Source organism: Carassius carassius, chromosome 5 (genome assembly GCF_963082965.1).
Source record: "Carassius carassius chromosome 5, fCarCar2.1, whole genome shotgun sequence".
Taxonomy (NCBI): Eukaryota; Metazoa; Chordata; class Actinopteri; order Cypriniformes; family Cyprinidae; genus Carassius; species Carassius carassius.
The window spans coordinates 33,158,988-33,183,343 of NC_081759.1; the positions used below are offsets into that span (position 1 = coordinate 33,158,988).

Below are 24,356 nucleotides of genomic sequence, written 5' to 3' on the forward strand. Positions count from 1 at the left end.
CAACAAAATTGACCTGCAGTCAACGACAGAAGAAGGATCTGGTAAAAACAACTTAAAAATATAGGACTTTTTTTCTGGGACAAGATCTAAAGGAGTTTAGCGGACTTTAAATGGCCAGAATTATAATCTAAATTTACCGTTGTAAATCTACCAATTTTCGCCGTATCACCAAAACCAAAGTCTGAAAGGACAGATGCACATTTGATATCGATTTGTCTTGCAATGGAGTTATCAAACGGGTCGAGCTTTGGGATCGAGTCTATACTTTCTCACAGACCGACCAGCCCGTGTATGTCAAAGGGGGAGTGCAGGTCTCCAGCGGAGTTAAGCCCGCGGTCGGATCTGGACAGCGGCTGTTCTTCGCCTCCCTCCCCGAGACGGACCTCGGTGCAAGACGCGGTGCAAAGACACGCTCGCGCCCTCGGACTGGAATCTCCTTTACAAATATCCCAGCAGCCACGAACAGTCACGTCCTCGTTCTTGATCAGAGACATTCTAGCGGACTGCAAACCCCTGGCTGCCTGTGCTCCTTATTCCAGCACGGGACAGTCAGCACAAGATAATGAAGACTGCATGGACAAACTTCACAGCAATTCGTCCTCGGACAGTGAATACAGGGGTGAGACACACTAAGCTTGTTTATTTTTTTTATAAAGCAAAATATATACTCAAAAGATTTAAACTATTAAATTATTATTATTATATTAGTTTAAAATTGTACTCTTAGATTAAGTTCAAATTGATATATGGTCACACGCTGTTTTGCAGTTTTACATTCATACGTAATTAAGTAAAACGTACTGATCAAGATAAATATGTAAATGTATTTTTTAATGTTTCAAATCGAAATCTAAAATAAGAAATACGTCCGAAAACGGTGGCTTTTCTAAGAGATCACAAAATAAGTAAAAAAAAAAAAAAAAAAAGGTCATATTTTCGTTTTCTTTCTATTCCAACGCAGAGCAATGTAATGAATCGTTAAATGTATTTGAAATCGAAACACATGGTATCTAAATAAAATGTAATCCCTGTTTCCGAGGTCATTTTAGCCAAAATGTACAATGGTTTCAAACCCAAATCAAATATCCTTATACAGGTTCAATCAACTGAGAGAACCTGTTTGCTCACGATTAGGCTCACAACTAACTAGCAATAAATGGCCTAATTTTGGCTCTGAATTTCTCCATCTGATGATCAGATATAACGACAAGCCGCTTTTGAGAGTCTTCAGTTCTCATTGCAATTCAGTTGAGGTGTTTTTAAAATGATTTAATGCAAAATGACAACATTAATATAAACAAGTGTTCATTGCTGTTTAAACCCACGGGCGTTTTAAATAATGGAAATAACTGAATTTACTAACGGGAAAAGTAATATATCAAACATGAATGAGCTCTAGTAGGTAAGAAATGGCAATTCTGTCAAAATGACAAATGCTTATGGTATAAATATGTGCATGCCATTTTCAGTGAAAGACGAAGCTGATCGCGAAATCTCCAGCAGTAGAGACAGCCCCAGCTCCCGGCTGAAGAAGCCTCGGAAAGCACGCACTGCGTTCACTGATCACCAGCTTGCGCAGCTCGAGCGCAGCTTCGAGCGTCAGAAGTACCTCAGCGTGCAGGACAGGATGGAGCTGGCAGCGTCCCTCAACCTCACCGACACACAGGTCAAAACATGGTACCAAAACCGCAGGTGAATACAAACATATAGCCTGGCTAGCAGCTATTATGCGAACCGAACCACAAGGCGTTTTAAATTTACAGGTTTTATATTTCAGAAATATAATAATATCAATAGTATTGTGTAAAATAATTGGTTGTGTTTTTTCTTTCATGCTGTCAAAAAATTAAACCACAACAGAAAAAAGTTGTGCAAATAGCCTATACAACCACGCACACCACGACTCCAACACATTTTATCATAAATAATAAATTACCGCATCTTGTATCAATAATTTAGCTACCGGGTAGTAATTAAACAATTGCCAAAATTATTAATTATTTATTTGAAATGGCTCTTTGCTGAGTGACAATTTGACGGATGAGTGTTCTACAGGATATTACACGGATTCATCCTCGACGGACAAAAAACGTTCCATGAAGCGCCAAATAGCCTAGGCTACTTGTTTGGTTTATTATTATTATTATTTAAATATTTAAAGCTCTGACTTCATTAAGGTGATGTTGGGATAAGCAAATATTTGTAATTTTATTCATGTTGTACAACTTTCATACCACTTTCCAGAAAAAAAGTAGCCTGCCCTACTATAAATTTACCTTGCACATTGAATTTTAAAACATTGAGTCACGAGGTTTTTTTAGGGTTACTTTATTTGATCTGAGCAAATCGTTCCTTTTCTTAAAAAAATAATCAAAAGCCTAAAAACTTAAAAGACATTGATACACCTAAAGGGGTCGTCTTTGTTTTATGGTTTAGTGTCACATGACAACAAAATGGCTTCCTGCATCTTGGACAAGATTATAAAAAAATATGTATTTTTAACACCAGTAATCATAATAGAACGCATTCTAGACTCCGATATCATTTACAACAATTTCAGTCATTTAAGAAGAATATTTATATATAAAGAAAACATGAACATTATATTGCAAATAAATGAGGCTGTTTGTTTCAAACAGGACGAAGTGGAAAAGGCAAACAGCAGTTGGACTGGAGCTCCTCGCGGAAGCAGGGAATTACTCAGCTCTACAAAGAATGTTCCCATCACCCTATTTTTACCCTCAAAGTTTGATGTCTAACCTCGACCCGGGACCAGGGTTGTATCTGTACAGAGGGCCGTCCGCGCATCCACCACAGCTCCAGCGGCCTCTGGTCCCGAGGATCCTCCTGCACGGAGACCCAGCGTCTCTCCCTGGAGTCATACCGCGACACACGCCGCGATGAACTGATCCAACCTGACAAAAAACTCCAACCTCAGGAACGACAGGGTCGCGCTTGGACAATACCCATGTATACTGAACATATAAACGCGCAATAATAGACTTTACAAACGACTCTGACCAAAAGGTGAATGCTAACTATTTATTAAACTTTAACGTGCGGAAGTAGCCTAGTAATTAGAAAATAGTTTGACGAGGTTCCATCACCAAATGAATCTCTTGACTATTTTCTGAATGAAGTTGCTTTTCCCCTAAGAAATGGCGTGGTTTATTTACACAAAATTATGACGCAAGCAAACCAAAAAAAAAAAAAAAAAAAAATCAACTGAACCATATGCAATACAATTGTGGATTTATCTGATAAAATGCATTGTAATAACAAAAATAATTAAACTTAACGCTAATAATAACTAACAAATGTAATTTTAACAAATGTACTTTGTCACCGATTAATGTGATGGTGTTGGTAGTGGTGAGCGACAGTTTTTCTAATGAAATGCACAGACCAGCGCAAAAACGAGCCTACAACCTGTTCAGAAAATGAATCGTTATTGTGGAAATTGTGTTGTGTACATGGGTAGTTTACAACCCGGTTCAACAGACGCCAAAATACTTTTCTAAATAAAGACTGTGAATTTGTCAAATATGACAGAAGTACTACTTTATTCTTCGATATTCTCTTGTTCAAACAGTTTTGTTTATTATCTGTGAATATATGGTACATATAATAAGCTTTAAAATAAGCAAACATATCATTTTTACAGCTGGACATCAAACAGGCAGCCCGTGAACGCTTTAGGCTACGCAATAAAAACAATCTTTTTCGTTTGTTTCCTGCGCTTAGTTTGTGACTTGCTCTCCCATCCCTCATTCACATCAATATTTACGTTTTTAATTAACATAAGCATATGCATTACTGCCAGAGGAATCCTTTTGTACAGAGGCTCACATCGAAACCAGGGTATCTGGGTAAGTGGTTAGTTGTGTGTGTTTAATTGACCAATCATAATAGGCGTTTCATTATTACAGACCAATCAAATGTTTACAAGCGACTTTTACGCTAATAAAGCGACCGTGAAACGTAATATTCCGGTCAAATTTCTTTTAGCGCTCGCAGCGAAGACTCGGCCAAAAGACAGCAGCTGGTGACCGGCCGAGTCAGACTCAAGGCTTGGACAGCTGGTCAGCGTAAGCCTCCATACATATCCAGCCCTATTTACCTGACCAAGCCAGGGAAATGAGCTAAAAAGGTTTAACAAAGGCTATTTTTATGCGGTGTTCTCATAACCTTGTGTACAACATGAAAGGCGCCAAAACGGTTGGATTCAATCCTGTGGAGAGCCCAAAATCTGATTAAAACAAACACACGTATTAAATAAAATTCACTTTTATAAAAAAAATTAAGTGACTGTACTACAACATTCTGTAAATCACATTGCGTAAAAAGTCATGTTTATGGCACCACATTTATAATACATTCACAGGTGATCTGACTGTGAACAATAAAACATTCCATATGCACTTTGCTCTATTAAATCTATTTTACCATTCGCATGACACAGATGGAAAAAGAAGGTTCTCAGACCACACTGCTGAGCGTTTGTGCTTTGTTACAGGTATAAAAAAAAAAATGTCACTCTGTATAAAAAAAACACCTGTGTGTTCAACCCTGAGAATCCAGCTGGCTGCAAGGACTCCGACCTCAGCATTAAAAGAACCTCGGATCTCTCCGAAAGTTTTCCGCTTTATGCTGCGGTAGATTGCTCTTCCTCAGCTTGACCTTTCTTCTTTTTCCTCTTCTTCTTAGACTTGGATTCTCCATCTATCCCACTGAGATACTCTGAGCGCATTAAGTTTGACACTTGCTCTTTCGCCGTGAGTTTCTTGGGAGGCCTGAAAAACATTTAAATGAACTTATCACTCTTGTGTGCATTTAAAAAGCATTTCTTCCCCAAACCAATACAGATTAAGAATAAAAGGGTGGAAATAAACATCTTAACCACAATGATAAAAGCTGAATGTTTAAATAATCCCGAATCTGAGATTTATCCTGTAAAGAGAGGCGGTAAGTTGACTGGCTGGCTTGACACTGGCTGAACAAATTTCCCACTGTCGTCAATAAAAGGCTGGTAGACAGCAGCAGGGGCCTGATGTAAAACTAGTGACTGTTTATCTAATCAATAACTCTGGAGAATGAAGCGTTGCTTTGCCCCCATGGGGCTGCTTAAGGATCCAATACACACGCACCTACCTCATGGTGACATACGACACACTCTACCCCCGGGGCTTAGAGCGGCTATGAGACAGCAGTTATTGTTCTATTGGTCCCTGAGCGCTCTACAGGGACCCCTACAGGGGATATGAAGCATGTAGATATACATGAAGATGGTATATTATATACAGCATAGAATGTCACTGTATTTACACATGCTGCAGACATGTCAAACATGATACATGCCTCAGCAGAAGTGATTCATCAGCTAGGTTAGATTAAAATCGAATCTAAATTCTCCTCGGATGTAAAGATTGTACTGAGAGAGATCTTCAAGCAGAGCTACAAATTCAGCCAAGCATCCGGGCACACAAATAAAACTAACTATTTGGCTTTAACAGTCAGACTAGAAAGACAGACCAAAGAACTACAAAACGTGCATCCTACTGGAAATCCAGATCTAGACACAAGGTCATCAATACTTTCTGACCAAAAAATCTCTGTGACTCATCCATGAGTTTTCCTATCATTGATGATGATTAGGAAAAAAAAAGTATATTTACATTTAATCAATAGTTTTGAGCAAGGATGCAACAAATTGTCCAAAAGTGATAGACATTTATTACAAAATAAATAAATATTTTAAATAAATGGTTCTTTTAAAAACTCTATTCAAAGAATCCAGAAAAAACTGCATCACTGTTTCTACAAAATATTAAACCGATTTCAACACTAATAAGAAATGCTTCTTGAGCACCAAATCAGCATATCAGAATGATTTCTGAAGAATCATTAGACATGGAAGACTGCTGAAAATTCAGCCGTCAACAAGAATAAATCAAATATTAAAATAGGAAAGAGTTGTTTTAAATTATATTACTGAAAATTAATATTTTCACACTATTAGATTTTTTTTTTATCAAATATTGATCATGCACTATAGACTATATTCTCCATATTATATAAATTATCAAATAAATATATTAGCTATAAAATATTAATACAACATCCTCCAAAATAAAAAAATAGAATTAAACTCTCAGAGGGACTGGTGTGTGTGTGTATTTTTGGTTGCCTGTAATGGCCTCTCTCCCATGTACCAGAGGTCTTTGTTGTTGTGTCGCGTATTCCATAAGTGTGTGTGTGTTTATATTGGTGTGATCTGCTCATTAGAGAAATCTTGTCTGGACATGGACAGTGTACACCACAGTCTGTTGTAATGAAGTCTCTCCTGACAGGACGGCGAAACTCGATTGAGACCACAAGACAGCACAGCACAACACAGCGATGTCACACAATTTATAAGATGGGAATGATAAATGTTAATAGGGCCAAAGCACTGGCCAGTTAAGTGGTATCAGCATAGTGCAGCATGAATATTCTATACTGAGCGATGGCTGGTAAATATAGATGTCAGCTGTCAGCTATGACGGCTGATAAGTTCATTACGGCTGTTGTCTGTTGTCTGGGCAGTGGAGGGAGAGTGTGAGTGCGTTACGGCTGCTCTGGGGCAGCTCCTCTGGGACTGACCTATTGTCCCGCTCCATGGGTTTCATTCACAGGTCCTGCTGCAGGTCACCCTGCCAATTACTAGTGGTTAGACACATGCTTCTCCCTAAATTGTCTGAGCCAGCATGTGGCTCAAGTCAAAACTCAATAGTACCATAAAAAAAGTGTACATGTACAAACGCAGCCACAAAACTATATAATATACAATTCTGAAATGACTAAGATGAGCAGAGCTTCAAACAAATAAAAATAAATGTAAACCAAATTTTTTTAAGCTGACAAATAAAAAAATCACTCGATAAAGATGGTTACAGTCGCTGTTCTTTATTGTGATGACAAAGTGTTTTAGTATATAGACTACAGAGATTTAAGTTATTCAGACATATGTAGCTCTTGTAGTTGTATATAGTATATATAGTATATATATATATATATTGTTATAAATATTTAAATATTATAAAATATATTTGCCACAGTCTATATACTATAAACTATATTTATGCATAAATTAAAAAAAATACTATAAAACCATTTAAGAATCATATCTTATTCATTATAGAGAATCAGTTCTAAATTAAAAGCAACTTTAAATATTTTTGTATAAACGAATAATGGTATTAAAAACAATATATACATTGCAAATATTCAAATTCAGATATTTATAACAAATATTAAAATGATTGGTTATTGGGTGTATGTATCCTTATTTACACAATGACATTTGAACAGTATCAGTAAACAGACTGATGTAAGACTCAAGACTCAAAAAAAAGTAAATCACAGAAAGAAGGTTTTTTTTTTTAAGCAGACATGCACGATAATGACTTGAAATCAGTTGTGAAGTCAGTAACCATTCTCAATGATTGATTGACACTAATGGAGTGAGTCATATTCAAACCATGAGTCAATTTGAGACGTTTTGTGAATCTATTTGATTGACTTGGGGTGGGGGGGGGGGGGGTTCATAAGAGTAATTTCATAATACAATCATGAAACACTTCCCTGACTGACTACATGTTAAATTACTGTCGCACTTTTTTTTTTTTAATTATTAAAGCTGTTACAGGACTCTATCCTAATAGTTTTACATATAAAGCATTCTATAATGAAAGTAGCTACACACACAGCGCCCTTCGACAATGGACTAAGATCTTGTGTAAAGAACAACTATCGGGAGTCTGTTTTTCACTCTGAAATAAAACGATGCAACTCAGTTAAATTTAATGTGTCACTAACCTTGAGTAAAGCAACTTTAACATCAGATTTTACCAAACTGTACCTGACACCCCCTTTACAGCACAGAGACAGCACACAGGAGCTTTTGAGCCTTTATCTCAAAGGCACACTAAAGAACTGAAGGTGGGATGAAAGAGAGGGAAGTAAAATACAGCAGAATACACTCACAATAACAGAAATTTTCAAATGACAGTTCTGGTCTGACAAGAGAACTGTGATCACTGCATGTGGGGGTCAGCTATGAAACACGTGCTGAACACTAGAGGAGAGGCCCATATGTCTATATTCTTTATTTAAACGCATGGATACAGATAAAGCTCCTCACTATGTGACAGTGATGACGTTCTTTGGCTCTGGCTCGGTTTAATTAAGTGTCCTGTGGAGAATCTGACCACACAAAGAAAGGCCTACACCAACACATCCATGCATGAGGGCTAGTCTGGACATGGCCTTTGCTAACCAGACCCCACGCTTGAAGCGCCACATTCAATCCTGTGGGAAATGACCACTAATAACCCTGCAGTGTCAAGCACTGGCCAAACCTTATAGTTAGTGGCACTAACAACTATACTGCGATGTACTAGTCATATCATCAGCACAATCAATCATCACCATCCTCGTCTGGAGTCAAAAATGACACTTGTGCCAAGGACTGCTATCAGATAAACTAAACCATTTTTCGGGACAAGAGTATGGTCTGTATAGAAAGCAACAAAAACATCTCTTATAAAGGATGTCCTAACTGATATACTTTGGGAATAATGCTGCTACTGCATCACACAAGGGAAAACAAGAGTGTGTCAGAGGTGAAAGGTAAAACTTGCAGCTGGTAAAGGCAGGACTTGACTAGTCCTTTTTGACCCTGAAGAGCTCTGCTGCAGTGAAAGACTCACAGCTGCCAAGAGTGTGTGTGTGTGAGCTCTGGGCTTTTCTCCAGTGCAGCCATGCTGGCAATTTTCAGGGCAACGTGACGATACATTTACACTAATTCAACGTCCTACAAAATGGCTAAAAGGCCGCGTTTCTCCTCCCTTTTCTTCAAGAAGTGACACTAGATACTATTAGATACACTAGGTAAGTGGATGCATCTTACAAAAGCAATAAAGGATTTTGGTGGTTTCACATAGGCTGTGTTTTGCTGAACACCAGATTTAGGCTTGCTTAGAAATGTCAAAAGCACTTCAGTACCTAGTTGACATAAAAAGTGAAATAAAAAATTAAACAATTCCTATTCTTTCTAGAGTTTACTAACTCAATCTGGTTTTGCAGTAGCTGTTTGAAACATCTTGATCTTGAACCGTTCAGTTTGGGGTTGGTAAGGTTTTTTATTTTAATGATTTAAAAAAAAGTCTCTAATGCTCACCAAAATGGCATTTATTTGATCAAAAATACAGTAAAAATATTAACACTGAAATATTCCTACAATTTAAGAGAACTGTTTTCTATTTTAATGTTTTTAAAATATATCTGATTCCTGTTGCTCAAGAAACATTTCTTAATATCAACGTTGACAACAGTTGTGCTGTTTAATGTTTTTCTGGAAACAAAAACATTTTTAGCCAGGATTCGATAAATAAAGCTAAAAAGAACTGAATTTATTTGAAACAGAAATCTTTTATATTAAAAATGTCTTTACTGTACCTTTTGATCAATTTAATGAATCCTTGCTGAAAAAGTATTACGGTAACTACTTTCTTAAAAAAAAAACCCAAACACTTGAATGGTGGTGTATATGACATTGAGCTAATCAGAACACTTCCCTTTAATTACAATGAAAGGAAAATGTAAACAAAAAAATGAAAAAAGAGCACACAATTTCAAACCTTATGTGGAAAAACCCTAAAGATGTTACAGAACCTACAAAGAAAAATGTACAATCAAACAGAACATGGGTTAACTGATCTAAAAGCAGAACTAGATCATACTATCTGGCAGCGCAAACTGTTTGACAGATTCATAAATTACTGTCTAATTGCTGAAAACTTGCAGTACCTCTTGGCTTTGTCTTTGCCCTTCTTGGAGTCTTTGCTGTTGGCAGGATTAGTGGTTATGGAGCTGCCCAGGCCCTGGGGTGCGTCCCTCAGGCCAAAGCTCTTAGCAGCGTGGCCCAGGTGCAGGCTGCGGATGTGGAAGATGTGTTTCAGACTGGAGGGGTACGTGGTGTATGCTCTCACGAAAGACTGCAGTGCTATAGGACCCAAAAAAAAAAAGAGAGTTACAGCACACAGCAGACTTTTCCAAGTACTTTTACTGGCAATAAGGGATATTAAACCCTATTTTAACAATAATAATATTGCTTCATTTTAATTAATTGATATACATGATTATTATTCAACTCTTTACAAATAAAATATTTTACACTCAATACTTTATTGTTGTTTAATTTATTAAAATATTTTGTTGAATACAACAAAAAAAAAATCTGAATTGCAATACCAAGCGAAATAATTATGATTTAGAGGTTAAATGGTTGTTAAAAAAAAAAAAACCCTGATTTTAGCTATTTAGCTAAATTTCTTTTAAGTAATGACAATTTAGCTGGGCTGCAAAACTGTAGAATCCTAAATGATAATTAGTTTTTTGTCTTACCGCACTTCGCTGTTTGTAGAGACTCATTACTGGCATGAACATAATTCTCAAAGTCAGTCTGTAAAACGGTGGCTCTCTCTCGTACCTCCTGCTCAAAAGCAGCAGCTGATCTCTGCACAGTCAAGTACAAAGAGACAAACAACAAAGATAAACAAAAATCTGAGTAATATGAATGCATTGCATTCCAACAATTATGCGGAAAAAAAATACATTTTATTATAATAAAAGCCAATAAAAACCAACAGCATTGCATAAACATTACTGGTTACACAAACTAATGACACCTCCCCTCCCCATCAATGACCTCTGACCCTAAAATGAGGCTGCTAATAAGGGGGGTGTCACGGGTGAGGATTACAACCAGCCGAAAAGGACATTAAATCAGGATTAAGACTGACTGAGCGCTGGCAGAAACATTCGCTCATTGTTGTCAGACGGCTCTCATTATCGAGAGAGAGAGAGAGAAGAAAAAAAAAAAAGAGATAAGGAGAAAGCCATTCTTCTCCCACAGCTGTTCTCTAGATCTGCATTTTCACCCACATGTGATCTTCAACCAAAAGTTATAACAGTTATGCACAGTCCAACAAGTCAATATTGACTCTTTGACTGTTTTTATAGCTTAGATGTCAGAAGTTACCTTACTGTCCCATTTCCCTCTGACTTTGAATCGCTCATCCTTCATCAGATTGGCCAAGATGTCCCCCATCTTCATTTCAGACAAACTGAGGGTGCAGATGGATATTATACATAGATATATAACACAATGGGAAATAAATAAACTGCACCAGCATTTTCCTGATTGTAAGTTGTCTGGTTCAGATAGTTTAGCTCAACCTTATTGAGCCCTGCTAACCCTACCAAACTCCTTCTGATCATCCTTTAGTCCTGTAAACTGTAACGTGAGCCAAATATCATAGTCCCTGTGCCAGCAGAACAGATTCATTCTGCTCTCACGCAGAGAGACTGGGAGTGTGTGTTCTCCCTCGGCACAGGCTTCCAGTGCCGAGATCAGCACAGAGTCATCAGTCCAGCTTTTGACTGTTATATTGCGGACTTTGGATTTTTGACAAACTTTAATCACAGTGTCAGGGATTGTTCTTCATACATACATCAGATGTGACCTGCCCTGCATTCCCCTACTGCTGTGTTTATCGAAATAAGTAAATAGCAAATGTGATATAGATGAGACGCCAGGCAGCACACCTGATGTTGTGATTGGCCAGCTCATCCACAAAAGCCATCTCAGAGGGGGTGAGGAAGAGCAGGCTGCTGCCCTGAGCTCCAATTCGTGCTGTGCGGCCCACACGATGAACATACTCTGCGGCAGAAACAGGAGGGTTATACTGCGAAAGAAAGATGATATTCATAAAAAAAGAAAAAAGAAAAGGTAGTACTGGATATTTGAACAGTTCAGTAATAGTAACTAAACTAAGTGTTCATTGCACTAGCGATGTGCAATTATGAGATTTTATAAAACGAAGAAACCTAACCTGAACAATCCATGTAACCTGAGGCAGATCCAATCCACGTGCAGCCACATCCTAAGGAGAAAATAAATGACATTTTTTATATATATATTTACTTAAGCAGTCATCATTAACAAAAAAAGTGTGATTTTGGGATATGTCAGCTAAAACTACTAGAAATTATTTTCAGTTATTGAAATAAAAGATGGAAAAAGTTCAGTTATTTCAGTTAGTTGCCTGTGCAACATTTCTATTTTTGTGTACGTTTTTAAATACTGAAATTACTAAATACTAAAACTATATATTCATGACAAAACCAAATAAAATTACTTAATATTTTACAAATCTACTGTCACGCTATGCTGTTATGATTTCAAAGCAAGAGTGATATTTACAGCTCCTACCTTGTGTGACTGAATCTGCTTCCTTATGGTTACCAGCCCTGAGCTTTAATCACTATGCCACACTATTTATTTATTAATTTATTTGGACAAATTTAAAACTTAACTCCAGCTTTCAACCTCAACTATCCTAAACTCTCAGTTGAGGTGTCTGGAGCTGGAACAGATGGAGACCAACACAATGCCATGCCAGGCTGTCAACAGGAATAGAAGCACTCATTTACTCCAGGAACCCTTCTGCAAAGTGACAAGATGGAAGAAGAGGAGGTGGAGGAAAGGGACTCGCACACCTGTCAGTTAAAACTTTTTTATCAACTGACTGTGATGTAACGTGAGCTACATCATTAGATCAATTCATTTATGAGTCATTTAACAAATGTTCATTTTAAGAATTTCCTCAAAGGGTGTTCACAAGTTTATTAAAAGCTAATAATTAATTCAATTATTTTGCAGTAATATATTTCTGTGTTCAATTTATAATTAGACGTAAATTTTATATAAATTATTATTACTCACAAAATGATGTATAACATCGTAATTGAACATGTTAATGAAAATGTGTTTGTAATATTTTAACCGTTGGACAACTGCATATTTTCTCTTTTAATTGGTATTTAATCAATTTTATAAGTTTAACAAGATCTTGAAATGTATAATATATATTATATTATTATAATATAATATAAAATAATTGATGTATTTCTGGAACCTGAGCAAACAGGCCCTCAGGTATGAATAAACCAGGCTGGGAATCACTGCTCTAGGCTGCAGTTATGGTCAGTACCATACAAATGGTGCTAATTTGAATGACTTACCGTACACAGCAGAATGCCAGTTTTACACTGTGAGAACTCCTGGAAGACTTCAGTGCGATCCTGAAGAGAGAGAAACAGGAAAGTTCACAAAATAGTAGGCGTTATGTTTTTAAGGTGGCCAAACACTATACAAAAGAGAGACACTTTAGCTTAATCTTTAATTACAAAGTTATACGAGACAATATTTCAGCAAAAGAACTATCTGCATTTATATCAGAACAAAAGAAGAGGCAGAAACACGGATGAGAGCCCGTCTGAAGATGGGGTGTCCGACAGCTCCTCTCTATTTTTTTGTATGGAGCACAATCTGTTGTGTGCTGGAACAGCTGCCCGTCTCCTGCAGCTCTCCTCATCGAGGAGACGTCCAGAGCTCAGCCTGTGCTGTCCCATTACCAAACCCATCCATAACACTACAGGCCAGCACCACACCCAGACCTGCTCTCTCATACAACGGACCAAGAGATTTCAGAGTCCCTTGCCCTTCCAGTGCCATATGGGCGACCCACGGCAGCTCCATTTATGTGGGGGTGAGGGTGCAGGCTGGACAGTGGCAGGATGCCGTTCCCCTGACACTGCCACAGGGCACCGACTGCTGCTGTTGCCTGAACGCCAGCTGGCCGAGGGCCGGCAGACCCCACCGGTCAACCAGACCATGATGGTCTAACCTAATGTCATGTGCTGTTGCTAGTGATTCTGGATGCTTTTAAGAGACATGGTCGTTTTAGCAGAAAAGACGCATGGGCTCCATTAATGTGTTGTTGTAGTCTGGAATACACTACATGACTTTTGCTCAGATTTTTGCATCAATTTAGGGATTTTTTTACCTTCAGGCTATGTCTCCGTCAAGTCAGAGGATATCAACATGTTTGAAATTTTGACTCCATTTTAGAACACACATTGTGTTCATTTGTCACACATCTAGCAATAAGATTTCTGCATGATTTTGCTGTATTTGGAATGACTTCCAAAATACAAGACTGGTAGTATGTGATCCTCAGCCCTTTTTTTCTCTGTAAATTTTCATAAAGTTGGCAAGTGAATGATGCCTACTGTATTAAAAATCTGTTCATATTCTAAAAGTCGTGTAGTGTATTCCAGCCTTAAGGTAAAATCTAAATATTTAATTGCTGACTGAATAACAAAAGTGAGGCTAAATAGGGCAGATGCATACTAGCTGGCCATGTATATAAATACTAAATACATTTTTTAAATTTATAAACATTTAATATCAAACCTATGTTTTTTTTGTTAAAATCTTTTCAGAATTTTGAAGACTGGAAGACAGTGAAGACTGGACTAAAGGAAGCTGAAAATCTAGGTTTGTAATCACAATATAAAATTCAAATAAAATTTCAAAATATATTAAAATAAAGCAGTAAGCCCCAAGAAGCTGTGGTTTACAGTGTATTCATAACAGTTAAGGGGCATTGTTAGGCACGACGTGAAGCGGCTTTTATAAAATGGTTATTCCGTATATGTAGTAATAATACATAGAATAAAACGGAGCACATAAAGTGTAATGCAATAAATAAAAACAGTATTCTTCCACCAAACAATGTAGTTCCTCAGAAACAGTTGATCACTGATCTATATATCTATATATCGGTGTATATATATATATCTGTGTGTGTGTAAATATACAGTACAGACCAAAAGTTTGGACACACCTTCTCATTCAAAGAGTTTTCTTTATTTTCATGACTATGAAAATTGTAGATTAACACTGAAGGCATCAAAACTATGAATTAACACATGTGGAATTATATATGGAATTATATATATACATAAAAAAGTGTGAAACAACTGAAAATATGTCATATTCTAGGTTCTTCAAAGTAGCCACCTTTTGCTTTGATTACTGCTTTGCACACTCTTGGCATTTTCTTGATGAGCTTCAAAAGGTAGTCACCTGAAATGGTCTTCCAACAGTCTTGAAGGAGTTCCCCGAGAGATGCTTAGCACTTGTTGGCCCTTTTGCCTTCTGTCTGCGGTCCAGCTCACCCTTAAACCATCTCGATTGGGTTCAGGTCCGGTGACTGTGGAGGCCAGGTCATCTGGCGCAGCACCCCATCACTCTCTTTCTTGGTCAAATAGCCCTTGATGCCTTCAGTGTGACTCTACAATTTTCATAGTCATGAAAATAAAGAAAACTCTTTGAATGAGAAGGTGTGTCCAAACTTTTGGTCTGTACTGTATGTATGTATGTATGTATGTGTGTGTGTGTGTGTGTGTGTGTGTGTGTGTGTGTGTGTGTGTGTGTGTGTGTGTATATATATATATATATATATATATATATATATATATATATATATAGTGTAATTTATAACAGCTTCGAACACAGCTCAACCAATCAGAATCAAGGACCGGAACTATCCGTTTTATAATAGAAAACAATTATTTGAAATTGTGGTTCTGAAGCACTCACAAGGAATATAAGTTTAAAAGCCTTTATGTAAACTTGGCTATCCATTGAAAACATGCCAACATTTTTATTAATATTTGAAAACAAGATTATTTGAAATCTTTGTAACATTGCTCAATATTAATTCCCAATATATAAAAACAATGTTACAATTTGCAAATTATAGGATAATAGTTAAGTCATCAAAACTATAAATGCCTGAAATGGAAGAATGGGAATAATGTAAGGACCATAAAGCAAACAGTTAAATCCTGTGTCCTGTGAGGGAGCGGTTGGTCTAATAAAACTAAACTGCATTCTGTGAACACAACCTTGACAATCATTATAACGGGATTTGACACATATCGTCTCATGTTGCCGTGAAGCCTGTAGAAGTTAAGGGATGCTGAGGCATGTTTGGTTGATGTGGTGCTGGGCTTCTCACAGAGGATTGCAGTAAAGAGAGTAAGCAGAAATTCCACAGCCTCACAGCTGGATATGAAAATGATCAGCTTCTGCCGCTGCTCAAACTATGTACAGAAAGTCCAGTGACAGCTACTGTGCATGTAACATCACTTTCTTTGCTACCGTAAGCTCAAACAGTAATAACATTGTTGATTATCAGTTAAAATATTTTGGTGATTGAGTCACACTTGATTTTAAGGTCCAATGCTCGCTATTAACAATGACTTTTGCTTTAATAAACTCTTAATTGTCAGCTTATTAATTCATTAGTAAGGTAGTTGTTAAGTTTGTGTATTGGTTAGAATTAAGGATGTAGAATATGTGCTTTATAAGTACTAATAAACAGACATGGGGACTTGTGACTTGGTGACTTGGACTCGAGTCGCTATTTTTAGGACTTGTGACTTGACTTGACAAAAAATAAAATACTTGAGACTTGACTCGGACTTGGAAGTTAAAGACTCGGGACTTGACTTGACTTGAGACAGGATGACTTGAATGACTTGAGTGTTAATCACATCATGTTTTCAGTTTGAATATAAAATATATAAATTATTTTTTAAAATAAATTTGATTACTCAGCTGGAGCGCAGGCTGAGAATCGCGTTGTCATGACTGGATCAGGACACTATCATCAGTCATGCCCTCTCTACCTTACGCAAACCACGCCCACTTAGATCAGATATCACATCACATCAACATCTCAGCTTGAGGGGTACCGAGGGTCATCGCTTTTGTCGTCAATAATTCGCGCCTAAAAACGCGTGGAAATCGCTAGGCGCGCCGCTTTCTCCTTGTTTCCAAAGCGCTCGGGCAGTTGCGCCCCTGAGGCGTCTGCCGTTGCTAAGCAACCATGACGCGCTCTCTCCATGAAGAGCAAAGGATAAATGGATTTGCAGCACTAAAATCGCTTGCAGTAGCTCTGCTACTAAATTTATTTAAAAATGGCAATCCATATACAGCTATGATCAACTGTTCCTTCATCTTGGCTGAGCTTTCAACGTTGTTACGGGAAAGGATGAAGCTGCTTGATTGGTTCTTGTCACATGACCAGCGGTGCCCTTGCGGCTCTCTGAAAAGTTGAGATGTTTTTAACTCGATGCGATGCAGACGCGATTGGAAAAAACGAGCGTGTCGCACCGCGTGTGCATCGCGACCGCGTTGCTTCCATTATGAGCGCGCATGCCGGTGGCGCATAAATGGTGGGATAGGCCACATCGTGCTCGGCTTGCAGACAAGACTCTCGAATCTTATATTTTGCAAGTGCAATACCTTGTAATGGAGGTAATGACTTACGGATATACTCTGAGAGAGAGATATGTGTGTGTGTGTGTGTGTGTGTGTGTGTGTGTGTGTGTGTGTGTGTGTGTGTGAGAGAGAGAGAGAGAGAGAGAGAGAGAGAGAGAGAGAGAGAGAGAGAGAGAGAGAGAGAGAGAGAGAGAGAGAGAAAAACACACTCGTGCTTTAGCTGATGAAGGAAACCCAAACTGAGTCTGACTCCAATCACAACCCCAACATTCAGAAACTAATTGACAAAAATCTGAAGTATAATTAAGATGAAAAATGAAAAAATGAATTTGAGCTCCAAACCAAACTCCAGTGTTATTCGGCCCCAAACAGAACCACAAAACTGGCATATTACTTATCACTAAAGCCATTAAAAGAAAGACAAATCCTTTCAAAATATCGACTCAGTGATCATGATTTGGAAATAGAGATTGGTAGACATAAAAGATCCTGGCTACCGAGAGAAGAGAGACTGTGCAAACACTGTGAGCTGAATCAAACAGAGGATGAGAAACACTTCCTTCTTGTCTGTCCCAAATTCAGCACTACAAGAGAAACATTCTTCTCACAGTTTGAAGCTTTGAATCGTTCATTCTTGTCTCTAAATGACTCAGAGAAACTACTCTATATACTTGGAGAGAATGAGACGGCAGTCACAATAGCTGCTAAATATTTATACACCATACACACCATACGAAAGGGATAATTTATTGTATTCAACTGTTTTATTTTATATTCTTAATTGTATATAATTACTATTAGAAATATTAGAAATATTATCTGCTGCTGCTATTTTGATTGAATTGTATTTTATTGTAATCATATTTTATATTTTACTCTGTATCTAAATGCTTTGGCAATACTGTAACTCAAATGTCATGCCAATAAAGCAACTTGAACTTGAACTTGAGAGAGAGAGAGAGAGAGAGAGAGAGAGAGAGAGAGAGAGAGAGAGGAGAAATGTAAGAAAGTTTAATGTTGTATGTAAACTGTGTTTGAGGGGAAGTTGTGGCCTAATGGTTAGAGAGCCAGACTTGCAATCGAAGGGTTGTGAGTTCGAGTCTCGGGCTGGCAGGAATTGTGGGTGGGGGGAGTGCATGTACAGTGCTCTCTCCCTCAATACCACGACTGAGGAGCCCTTGGGCAAGGCATCGAAACCCCCAACTGCTCCCCGGGCGCCGCAGCATAAATGGCTGCCCACTGCTCTGGGTGTGTGCTCACAGTGTGTGTGTGTGTGTTCACTGCTCTGTGTGTGTGCACTTTGGATGGGTTAAATGCAGAGCACAAATTCTGAGTATGGGTCACCATACTTGGCTGAATGTCATGTCAGTCGTGTTACAGAGAGAGAGAGAAAGAGAGAGAGGTGTTCAGAGAGGAGTCTGTTGGATGTTTAGCTGTTATTTGTTTTATGGACTCAATGTTGAAAATGTAAAACATTTCAAACACTGTTGGCAGAAGTGAAAAATAAATAATTTTATGAAGTTACAATTTTGTTTGATTCCATGTTTACTGAACATGAGTATTTACAATGCAAATCCAAATTATTTTAATTTACTGACAGTTACATATATCTTGTCTTTTAACTTTATTAAGATCAGATTCTGCAGGTAAAATTACAATAATAATGTGACTTGACTTGGACTTGACTTGACTTACTACAGGACTTGACTTGACTTGACATAACTTGTGACTTGACTTGACTTGCCCAAGAAAAAAATACTTGGGACTTACTTGAGACTTGAAGGTTAAGACTTGAGACTTACTTGAGACTTGCACATGTGTGACTTGGTCCCATCTCTGCTAATAAACAGCCAATATGTTAACAATAGGCATCCTAATCAGCAACTAGTTAATAGACAGAATTGGTCCCTATACTAAAGTGTTACCGGTAGCTGAACTACAGTTCAAACATTTGGGGTCAGACTTTTCTTAAAGAAATGTATACTTTTTTTCAACAAGGATTCATGAAATTGATCAAAAGTGACAGTGAAGATATTTATAATGTTTCTTGAGCACCAAATCAGCATATTAAAATGATTTCTGAAGTATCATAATGCCACTGAAGACTAGAGTAATGGCTGCTAAAAACATCACTGGAATAAAATGAAAAATACTTTCCATCTTATTTCTTCCCCTATTTGGTTTAAACAATGCTTTAATAATTCACCAGGCTGAACTGAAATGATTCGAGGTGCTCTACAGTGTAACACAACAATACCACTGAGCGTTAATAACTGGGCTTTAACATATGGTGTTCTGTACCTTGCATTTGGCCAGAATAAAGGCAGCCAAACAGACCAGGTGTAGTTTGCTGGGCACCACCACAACGTGCTGCTGCAGCCTCTCAGGCACCGCATAGCTGTCTGACAGAGCCTGAGGGGCCGCCTGGGGACACACTTCAACTGTTTCCTCACTCCCCTCTGACACATGGATACTCACGGGCTCCTTCATACTGATACTGGCTAATCGGGACAGTCCTGGACGTGAAGAGAACAGGATCAGCATAAATGGTTGCACACCTATGTAGATTCTCACCAAGCACTACGAAAATAGGAAGGTGTTATAAGAGGCTCAATAATTTCAAAATAAAGAGCCTGTTCTGTCATGCAAAGAAGATAAAGACTGGATTTGAGAGTCAAAAACTCCTGTCAGCTCATCCTAGTCTCCTAGTCTGTTTCCACTAGAATGAAGTCAGTATGCTACCTCCCATAGTCTAAAAGCGAGCGCTAATGCCCCTGTCTCCCTTTACATCCAGGCACACTCTGTACAGTGGTAGTGAGAGGACGATGTGCATACCCTCGGTGAGCGTGGCTGAAAGCAGCACATTCTGCCTGGCAAGTCAAGTTGCGTTCAGAGCATTCAGAATCACAGTCAGATCTTTCTCAAAACCCAAATCCAGAGTCCTTCAAAACAGCATGGATGAACTAATCGTAAATACACATTTCTTTGTCAATTATTCAGGTATTTCACACAGTGGACTGATGAATTACACTTTAAAGTGTTAAAAAATAAATAATTGAATTTGAATAGTACTGTAGAAAAGTAGTATAATATCAAATTAATAAAATATTAATAAATAAACAATTAGCAGATTAAAGGTTAACAAATTTGTTAGCTACAGCCCTAATATAAACCACACCATTTCATTCTCAGTTCAAATCAGCAAACAATTAATGTTTATTTATGTTTCAATGCCATCAACAACAATGTCTACATTCATGGCAACATCAACAGAATAGTTTCAATACATCACATACAATAATATAAAATGTTCTTAAGCAACAATCACTATACAAAATACAAATAACAACGATACTGATAAAAAAACATATAGAATCTTTTATTTAATGATCATTCTAAATATTTTCCCTGAGAACTTTTTAAAAATGTCTCAAATCAGCAAACAGACTGACCTGTCGGCTTCATCCAGAATGAGCCAGCGCACAGCACTGAAAGCAATACTTAGAGTGTTCTTTATGTGGTCCACCAGTCGGCCTGGAGTCGAGATCAGAACATTAATGCCCTTCCTCAGTCTGAATTTAAGACAATGACAAGCAAAAACATAGAAAAACACAGCAGACTGAAGTGACATTGCAGAGTGAACTATAGACTACTATTAAAAGTGTGGAGTCATTAAGATTTTAAGATTAATGTTTCTGACAGAAGTCTCTTACACTCAACCAGGCTGCATTTATTTGACCAAAAATACATTAAAAACATTGCAATTTAAAGTAACTGTTTTATTTAAGCATGTATCAAAATGTTATTTATTCCTGATATTACAAAGTTGAAGTTTCAGCAGCCATTAGTCCCAAAACTGACATTTGTTTCCAGGGTTATTTGATGAATCTAAAGTTTAAAGAACGATATTTATCTGAAATAGAAATGTTTATAAAATTCTAAATGTCTTTGCAGCCACTTTAGAACAATTTAATGCATCTTTGCCTACTAAATTTCTTTTAAAAAGATCTTACAGACTGATAAACTATAGTGTGTTTGCAGTGATTCTGTAATCTATTGGAAATGGATCTGTAATGCAGGATACAATACTTTTACATATTGAATAATCACCAGAAATCTAATTCAAACCACCTGCAGTAGAAGCATGTATTTTGTGTGGCTGTGTGTGCTGTAAACCTGGCTTTTTCTGCTTTTCTTTTCTCTCCTCCCATCAGAACTCCAGGCACAATCCAGGTGAAAGGCTGAAAGGATTAAATACAATGAGCGACTTTTAAAGATTGAAAATGTAGTGGTTTGTTCTGTAATGTATTATTCATTACAGAACAATAATTTAGCAAAAGTGCAAACCCTAACTTTTAGAAGCTTCTGAAACATCTGAAAGCTCTGCAGGGCAAGCTGAAGGACAACCAGAAACTGATCCAGGTTGGAAGGAAATAAAAAAGGGTACATATAAGTGGAATATGCAGATACATCAGAAAATGATGATGTTCTCTATCATTTAATACAATACCTCTCTGGTTGGAACAATCACAACAGCCAAAGGCCAAAGTCTGATCTCTGAAAAAATATTATACTTAATTTAAGACATCAAAAGTTATGCACATAATGGTGCGCTAGCTATTGTATGGATAACATTACTTCTGACTCAAAATTTATTTTATCAATTTATTTGAATGTTTATTATAATACAATACATTGTTGAATGTCTGATTGCTAATGACCCCAATTTCTCTACACATAATAAATGACAACCATTTAAAATAAAAATATAAATGGAAAAAAAAGTACTACTTTAAGCCAACTAGAAATGAGGAAAACATAAAACGAAAATGATTATGTGATCAGTCTGTAACGTCTTGATATTGAGCGTGTTGTTTTAGACATTTAGGCAGACTTGCCTTGACTTCAGGCTGCATCGCTTGTAAGAACTGAACCACTGGAATTCCATAAGCCAATGTTTTCCCTGCAGGAAAAATGGAAGAAAAAATATAAATGAATCAAATTTTTTAAGTTTTGTTTTTGTTCATTCCTCTTTGTTTGCAACATCTAACTTAAACACTAATCTAGCGACTTCTACATGTAACATTTTAAGAGTTACTATTACATTTTTTGTAAACAATATAAATAACAATCTGACCATTCAATATTGGATTACATTTTATTTACATGAAACATGGTGGGAATCCCACCTGATCCAGTCTGGGAGCGCACGACAGCATCTTTACCAGACATCAACACTGGTATGGTTTTCTTCTGGACACTAAAAACACAGCCGAACATGAGAAAAATGCAAAGAGGTGGACAATAAAAGGTAAGACGAAGCCACAGTACCTCGTCATGCTGGTCACATTCAACACCTTATGGAGCGTTGCCACCTGTAAAACAGTTTAGATTGAGGAAAGAAATGTGACTAAAGACCGCAGAAGCGATTTAGTTAAGTGATTTTGAGGTTTGTTCATACCAGATGAGGATGTAGATTGAGTTCTTCAAACATGTTGCTGGTGAAGACTTTCTCCTTTACTTGATTTACAGCAGGACAGGGAGAGAAAAAGGACAAGCAAATTGCACGTAAAGGCCAAATTTTGAGAAAGACCCCAGTTAGTTTACACAAGCTCAAATGTGTTGCATCTACAAGAGGACATCAGGGATCTCTGGGTTGTTTCTGAAGAGAGACGATGTCTTGATAAATGGTCTGCCATGCTCTTCGGGAGCTTTCTTTGGAAATGTTTTCACCTTTGATGAGGACTTTTCGGCAGAGTTTTCTCCCTGGTCCTCGTTCTCCTCTGTGTCTCTATTATTACCCCTCTGAGAGGGGCTTCTGGGAGTTTGCGGCTTTTGCTTATGTGTGTGTGCTGTTGACCAGTTTGATTAATCTTCCTCTGTTTGGAAGCGCTGCTCTCCTGGGGCTCAGAGACAGCCTTCCTCTTTGATTCCCGCTTTTTCTTTAACATCAACACAAAAGGTACAGCACTTTAGAATCAGGCTGAAAGAAACTTGTGTGTGAACCAGAGTAACAGAACATCAGGGTGTAATGAAAATGACAGCAACAACACAGGGAGCAGGTTTGACTCACCTGTGCCCATTTCTCTGCTGTTGACAGAGGTCTTCGATTTGTGTTTTTGTGAAACTTTACCGGAGCTGAGGAAATGTTGAGCATCAGCGTGTCCTCAGCCATGATAGTAAGCGGGCTATAAACGCCTATTAAAACAGGTGCTGTAGTAGATAAATAACTATACTACACTCGCACAGACACGTCAGACTACTCCCAAGATTATAAATATGGCTGATTATCATTCGTTTGAATGGCGGAAATGTATGTTTTTAGGTGATATTCACTTTAAAACAGTAAAAACACACCACAAACAGCTGTATCTATATGAAGTGAAGTTCCACACGTGTTTTTCCCCCGGCGTCCACCACAACGCGAGGACGTTTCCGGGTTTGACGTTACCAAAATAAAAGTCCCGCCTCTTTTTTTGCTGACTCGAAGTTCATTTAACTCATCTCATTTGAAATAGTGTATATATAGCAATATGTTCTGCTGCTAATTATGTGAAGTTGCTTGTTTTTGAAAGTGTAAACATTTTCAATAACTGTTTTCTTTAATAATTTTTACACCTTAATTATTATAATATGAAATCACAAGTTGTTGGAAGAAAACTATAGATTTTGTGCTTTAGCATTTTAATTAAGTTGGACTATTTTTATATATAATTTAATTTCAATTATTGTAAATCATTCTGCTGCACCCTTAGAAGTTTGCTAAGGCCTCTTGCTTAGAACAATTACAATATTATAAGATATACATTGCAGCCCTTTGATACCATAACCCTAATCAAATTATGTTTTTTATAAAAATTCTCATATTGTTTTCTCTTACTTTTCTACATGGTTTCTTGTGCTATTAATCAAGCTTACTCTTAATTAATACTGAGTACTAGAACAATACTTTCCTGTATTTAGATTTCAGTGGAATAAAAACTCCATGTCATCTGCAAAAGACAAATTTTGTTATATTTTATACTTGTATACATTTTTTGGTATAAAGATGTTAGGTAGGTATAAAGATATATTCATATAATTTAAAACCTGTATGACAGCCTTTCAGTGGAAC

General features: G+C 37.4%; 1 protein-coding gene and 1 pseudogene across 1 annotated transcript; one reads left to right on the forward strand and one right to left on the reverse strand.

The window, feature by feature from the left end:
- The first annotated feature begins 26 nt into the window (after window positions 1-26).
- Window positions 27-3,310, forward strand: barhl1a (BarH-like homeobox 1a). Its single transcript, XM_059550781.1, has 3 exons — window positions 27-619; window positions 1,470-1,692; window positions 2,640-3,310. The coding sequence occupies exons 1-3, from the start codon at window positions 223-225 to the stop codon at window positions 2,902-2,904; spliced, it is 885 nt and encodes a 294-aa protein (XP_059406764.1). The 5' UTR covers window positions 27-222; the 3' UTR covers window positions 2,905-3,310.
- A 236-nt stretch (window positions 3,311-3,546) lies between these two features.
- On the reverse strand, window positions 3,547-23,899 carry LOC132141346 (probable ATP-dependent RNA helicase DDX31; annotated as a pseudogene).
- Between the last annotated feature and the right edge of the window lie 457 nt (window positions 23,900-24,356).

Bases quoted from the DNA above. Each gene is read 5' to 3' on its own strand.
- barhl1a (XM_059550781.1), top strand. From the start codon at position 223: ATGGAGTTATCAAACGGGTCGAGCTTTGGGATCGAGTCTATACTTTCT. The intron at 620-1,469 runs GTGAGACACACT...TGCCATTTTCAG, and splicing joins CTCGGACAGTGAATACAGGG to TGAAAGACGAAGCTGATCGC. The intron at 1,693-2,639 runs GTGAATACAAAC...TGTTTCAAACAG, and splicing joins ACATGGTACCAAAACCGCAG to GACGAAGTGGAAAAGGCAAA.